This window comes from Sesamum indicum, linkage group LG7, assembly GCF_000512975.1.
Source record: "Sesamum indicum cultivar Zhongzhi No. 13 linkage group LG7, S_indicum_v1.0, whole genome shotgun sequence".
NCBI lineage: Eukaryota > Viridiplantae > Streptophyta > Magnoliopsida > Lamiales > Pedaliaceae > Sesamum > Sesamum indicum.
The window spans coordinates 10,266,037-10,272,715 of record NC_026151.1 but is presented as its reverse complement, the minus strand read 5'-3'; the positions used below and the strand labels follow the sequence as shown (position 1 = coordinate 10,272,715).

General features: G+C 32.0%; 1 protein-coding gene across 1 annotated transcript; it reads left to right on the top strand.

Annotated features, from left to right (window-relative positions):
- Nucleotides 1,071–5,042, top strand: LOC105166960 (hydroxyacylglutathione hydrolase cytoplasmic). The gene is made up of 7 exons (XM_011086485.2): nt 1,071–1,332; nt 1,434–1,556; nt 2,012–2,173; nt 2,630–2,708; nt 3,066–3,179; nt 4,393–4,569; nt 4,768–5,042. Exons 1-7 carry the CDS (start codon nt 1,286–1,288, stop codon nt 4,840–4,842), a joined length of 777 nt encoding a protein of 258 aa, XP_011084787.1. The 5' UTR covers nt 1,071–1,285; the 3' UTR covers nt 4,843–5,042.

Genomic DNA, 6,679 nt, shown 5'->3' with positions numbered 1-6,679 from the left:
ACTGTATCTGTATGTATAATTTTGGTTTAGTTCCACTTTTGGCCCTGGAGATCATGTTCTTTTGGTTTTAGATAATTTTGTTTTTCTTTTGCCATATAAATCTATATATATATTTAGATGAGAATAAAATTAGCACATCTCTAATTATCTATACTAATATATAAGATAAAGATTTTTTTCCTCATAAACGTAAGTTATGATACTGCAACATCAATTTTATTTTTATGACCGTAATATTTTTAAATTGATTTTCTTTTGTTTCTTATTTGTTGTTTTTTTTTTTTTTTAGAATTGTGATAGATTGGTTTATATATATTTTTATTATTTATAATATATTTTAAATTTTAAAATATTATTTTAAATAAGAACATTGTGTTATAATAATTAATTTTTTATTAATAAACAACATTACAATAACTAAAAGGGACAAAATTGAATGGACCTCGAACATACTATATTTTTAATTTGAATTAGTAAATATTTTAAGATTTAACTAATGAACTCCACTTTTTTCGCTTTGGATTTGCCCCTATTTAAACCCAAACATATATAAAAATGCAGCATTCGACTGATCAAGAGTTCATATGAAATTTTATGATTTGATCATATCTATTAACGATGTATGCAAATATCGCACATCAATTGTAAATAATAAGTTTGAGCTGTTTATAAATAATTAAGACATATTCTCTATAGTAAAACGTGTTTAGATTAAAAATATAAGATTTGTACAAAATAAGAGTAATACTACGTGGTACGTTAAGACACAAATTTACATTACCTGTAAATATACATTATTCATGCATCAAATATAACTATTTGTTAATAACTTTGTTTACTCTTTTGAGTTTACTTTGTAAAAGGTTGTGCTAACCTAAGCATTGAAGGTTATGATTACATGATTGTTTTGAAAGTTTTAAGCTTAATCTTATTTATTTTTTTGGATTTCATTTTTCATTTGATATTACCAAAATATTTGCATGTTGTTTAAATTTCATTTGATATGTAGTGGGAAATTTTGGAAATTATCATATAATTATCCAAAAATTCGCATTTATCGGATACAGATCACCACTCGTCGTCAACCTAGAAAAAACAATGAAAATGAAACGAAGGAAAATCGAAAAGAAATTAAAACAAAAAGGATGCTAGGATCTTCCAGCTACTACCCAAGAACTGTGTTGATATAAGTTATTCCGCCATTCCCTTTCTTTCTCCACCGAATCATATATAGCTTTTACCTGTATTTCTGCGAGTACACGTGTTGAACAAATCCCCGGAAAATATGCAGATTCTTCACATTCCATGCCTGGAAGATAACTACTCCTACATGTAAATCGACCAAGAGAAGCGAAACCCATTTCAATTTCTCCCAGATAACAGTCTCTCCGTCATAAATTGTGATTGTTTGCTTAATCTTTCTCGTGTTACAGGATTATTGATGAGGCGACGAAAGAAGCAGCGGTGGTGGACCCTGTGGAGCCTCACAAGATTCTCCGGGTAGCTCAAGAAAACGGGGTTGATCTGAAGCTCGTCCTCACCACCCACCACCACTGGTCATCTTCTTTCTTTTGAATTTTGTGGCAATTCTTTGTTTTAGCTCGTGAATTGTTTGTTCTGAACTGGGTTGTTGATTATGTCAGTGATATGTTTGTGTTTATTTTTAGCTGATATGATGGGGCTGAACACTCTCGGTATGTGTCTGATGTTTCTTTCGTTTGGCAGCTTCCTACAAAGTCGGGTGTTTTCTTTTTGCCTTTTATTTTATAATTGAAGCCCTCTTTTGTTTGAAGGATTAAACTTTATTGTGATTATGTGGTTTATAAAGAGGGGTTAAAGATGCTATTGGTGTTTGGCTGTTTTTTAAGGTCAGAGTATGGTGATGAAATATGTGTTTGATGTTCCATGGTCGGTGAAAGATTTCTTGCAGTGAAGTGAGATAATCTGAGCTAAGTATGATGTAACTGGATGGTTGTATCTTTTTCTAAAGGATGTTTCTTGTTTATGGTAGGGATCATGCTGGTGGCAATGACAAGATTAAGCAGTTAGTGCCTCAGATCAAGATTTTTGGTGGTTCTGTTGATAACGTACAAGGGTGTACTAACAAAGTCGAAAATGGTGATAAACTTTCTCTTGGGACTGGGATTGATATATTGTGTCTCCATACACCATGGTAAGTGCTGCATGGCTCGTTTTTTGCTTTGTATGTGTTTCAGTTAGCAATTATTATTAGTGTTATGATTGTTTCAATCATATTATCTCTGTTTATTTGTCAATTTACGATGGTTTGTCAATATTCTGATATCTGATGAACTCTTTGATTTTGTACTGATCTATAGGCATGCATAAAATTATCTATTATTTGTCAATTAGCTGCTCATTTATTGTTTGACAGTATGTCTTACAATTTTTCATGCTGAGATTCAAACTGAACTAGATATAGGAGTCAAAATTGTTTGACAGAATTCCATTTGAAAGATTTCCTTGATGTTCTCTTTTGCTCTTTGCACATTGAGAACTTGTTCAGGAAAGTGCTTGAGCTTCTCAGTTACAGCAAATAAATAACCATATCTCATCATTGTGATTCTGTTTCCCGCTTTAATTATTAAACTTACTTCTTTGATTTCAGCCACACAAAGGGTCATATAAGTTACTATGTTACGGGCAAAGAAGGAGATGATCCTGCAGTCTTTACTGGGGACACATTGGTGAGCTGGGATTATTTTAATTTCTGGATGTATTTTATACCTTATAAACATTATTGTGAAGGATCTATCAGAGGGAGAAATGAGTAAGGTTGATGGCAGCCATTTTATGATTATGCATTTTACTTTCTGAACACCTTGCAAATGATTGGAGGTATAAATTTAAACAAAACCAAACAGAATGTTCTGGAAATCAAAGCACTTTTGCATGATGGAGCTTGTCGCTTTAGTATCACCTAAAGTGGGGTGCAATGGCATGCTCTTTATTCTCAATGTTTATTTTTAGCTTTTATCATATGTTGGATTAAAAGAAGATAACAATTACAATCTCTTACTGTTTTTCTTCTTATGGATCTGCAGTTCGTTGCTGGCTGTGGGAAGTTTTTTGAAGGCACTGCAGAGCAGATGTATCAATCTCTATGTGTTACCCTTGGTTCTTTGCCGAAGCCAACTCGAGTGTACTGTGGTCATGAGGTGATATAATTATTAAAACTTATGCATACTCTTTATATGGTAATTAGAGTGATTAATTGTTTAGGTTTACATTAATCTTTCTGATGTGCTGTATGAAAATACTTGGAATGGCTAATTCCCGTTTCTCTTCCGCTAGAAGACAGCGGCATTCATGTCTCGAGTGTTGTATTTTACTGATTTGGGTTTCCTCTGGTAATTTTTGTTTTTTTGTCGTAGTATTTAGCTGACTCTAAAACCTCTTTTCATGAAATACCACGAGTATGCACCTCTATTTTTTGTTTGACTTTCACTATGCTTACGTGTGGTGTAGGAAACCGGTTTTGTTGGATGTTGAAAATATTTAAGGAAAATAAGAAAGCGTTGGGAATTCAAAAGGAAAGTTATATGTTACTCCTTTCTTCTCATACTCTATTTTGCAGTATCCTTAAATTCATACACATAAAACTGTTTGAAGATATGTGGTCAAAGAATCACAATTTATTCTCTGTCTCCCACAGCTGATTTGCAATATCAGATTTGGAGGAGCAAACTTAGTTTTGAAAATTTCTAGATGTCTGTGTCTTCTTGTTAGAAATTGAGATGCTATTTTCTTTCTCTAATCTGTGGTGGTTTTTGCCAATGTTTACTTGAAAGATGCATTTTGGAGGTCTTTGTCAGTCGCATGATTTGCTTCCTTTTCCTGATATTGTTATTAGTATAGACCTAAGTAGGTGACTGATGTATGATTTGGGCCATGAAGATGTAATCCTCGAAAGTTAAGCTGCCATTTACAGAATGAACATTGGCCTCTTAGAGATGTTGGGTATATCTGTTCTCAGAAATTGTCAACTATTTGATTGTGGTCCTGTTGTTGAAGTTTTCTCACATTGCATAAATACTGAATCAGTCGCGCTGAAACTAAACTGGCTAAATTTTGAATATAAGTTTCTTATGTACTATTGGTAAGTTAATCCTGTATTATCTGTCACTGCTGCTAAACTGTTGCTTGGATGAGTGATTTATGAGCATTCCCACTGGTTTTGCTTCTGATTCTCATCTTCATCTTATTGGATTTAGCTCCAATTTATTCAAGAGAAGTTGAATCCCAGCCACTTCACTTGTTTTTTCTTCTTCTTTCTCCTTTTACCATTTTTGGCACGGGAGCTTCTTATGATATTGATAATTGCATCTAATTCGGATGAGAAGATGACAACTTATCTTTGAACTGTGGCAGTATACAGTGAAGAACTTGCAGTTTGCTTCGACTGTGGAGCCAGATAATGTGAGGATATCCCAAAAATTATCGTGGGCTGAGCAGAAGAGACATACTGGTCTTCCAACCGTTCCATCAACTATCGAGGAAGAACTGGAGACTAACCCATTCATGCGCGTCGATCTACCTGAGGTTCAGGTAAGTATTATACTGACGTAGCTTTTTTACCATCTTGAGTATAATCAATCCGTTTACAAACATCAAACATGCCGTTGCTTTTTCCTCTCCCCCTTTCTTGCACATGATACATTTCCCGTCTTGTAATAATCAAGAAGTGTGATTGAAACTCGACACATTCATATTCAAGGGGGTAACCACGACAACTTGCATTTACAGGAGAAGGTCGGCTGCAGGTCCCCAGTCGAAGCCCTGCGGGAAATAAGACAGCGAAAGGATAACTGGAGAGGATGAACTATGTAGTCTTGATGAATGCAGTTTTCTGTTGTTTCAGCTCCTCTCATCATCAGCAGGTCCATAATAATATTGTATGAATGCTATTTCGTCTTTGTCGTTGGTTTGTGGTAATACAAAGTCACAAAGACGCAAACACACTCCATCTATCTGATTCTTCTCTTGAATTCAACTAAGTTTGCTACCTAATTTGCCTTAAACCCTTCCCTCACCTGGATGCAAGAATGGGAAATGAATTCCTTTGTGGGTCCCATAAAAAATGGAGGGCTCTGATTTTCTGAATCTGATGTCCTAAGAATTCTTTGAAAATATGAGTCAAATGTTTATGGTGGTCATATTCCTTCCCTAATGTATGTAAGGGTTCCTCCAAAACCTGATCATGCAAATCTGGGGTCTAGAGAATCACCAATAAGGCTAAAATTCATTTTAGTCCCCCACGTTGGGTCAATTTCATAATAGTCTTTATCTTTTCAATTTACTCCAAATTAGTCCTTTTGATGTATGAATTTTCCATTATACTATAAAAGTTTTTATTTTTATTCGTTTTTGTCCCTTATTTTTCATTGTCAATTGCAACTTGGTCCCTTCCCTATAATTTTTTAAAAAAGTATAACCGTTTTAACTGAGAAATATCTACAGTTTGAACAATTATTTAAATATTAACTTGGTCAATGACATATTAATATAATTTTAAATTGAACATAACGAAATTTTAGCAATTTTCAAATAAAAAAAATACTTGCATAAAACTGGAGGAAAGAATTTAATTAAAAAATAGACCAATACTTATTCAACAAAATAGACAAAAATATTTTTCTTTGTAAAAAAGAAATTATTTTTCAAAAGTAATATTGAAAAATTACCTATTGGAGCCACTACTTTGAAGCGAGCTGAAAACTATTATAAAATTAAAATTAAATATCGAGAATTAAAATGAATTTTAGCATCGCCATAAATGATCAAAATCGCAGTCAATCCTCTCTATAGAAAATGTCCTAAATTGAGTAAAAATGTGTCTAAATCATTAGGCTCCCTTTTTCTTATTAAAATATATTCTTTTAAATAATTAGTTATTCTGTAATCAATTATACAATTATTAATTATGCGATCGAGTCAACAATTTTAGTCGTAAATTAAATTTTGATGTACGATTTATAAGCATTAATTAATTCCACCTATCGGATTCTTTTCTTTTCAATATGCCAAAAATTCTTTCCCCTATCCTTTAGTGTCACCTAACACTAAACAACACATGCACACCTTCCCTTTTTTTTTTTTTTTTTAAATGTTTTATGTTCTAATAATATAAGAAACACTTTCTATATTCGTAAACTACGTTTTTGTGATTTTACTGCACCAGATTTTAAAATATAACAATTATTTGTATTAATTATTGAAAAATAAAGGTTCTCTACAGTCAGAAATAATAATTTGTGACACCACCACATTAATTTATAAATATAATAATTATACCCCTAATTAGATAATTTAACAGTCAGAAATAATAATTTGTGACACCACCACATTAATTTTTAAATATAATGATTATACCCCTAAGTAGATAATTTATAACATTAATTATTATTATTTTTTATATAAGTGACTTTATGCTATTAAAGCGCCACTACATAAATTCTTTTATTGTGTCGATAATACCTTAAATTAATATGATAATATATTCTAAAATATGAAAAATTATTTATTATATATAAGTAAGATACCACAACGGCTTGTATTCTTGATTAGATATTTTTAGAAAATAATTAACTATTATCATTAAATAAAAGTCATTTTGTATCATTTTAGCACCACTTCATTAATATTTTAGTTTTTATTA

What these genes read in the sequence shown, in the direction of transcription:
- LOC105166960 (XM_011086485.2), top strand. Translation starts at nt 1,286, where the DNA reads ATGCAGATTCTTCACATTCCATGCCTGGAAGATAACTACTCCTACAT. An exon ending in CTCACCACCCACCACCACTG is followed by an intron (nt 1,557 to 2,011) that starts GTCATCTTCTTT and finishes TGTTTATGGTAG; the next exon opens with GGATCATGCTGGTGGCAATG. An exon ending in GAGTGTACTGTGGTCATGAG is followed by an intron (nt 3,180 to 4,392) that starts GTGATATAATTA and finishes GAACTGTGGCAG; the next exon opens with TATACAGTGAAGAACTTGCA.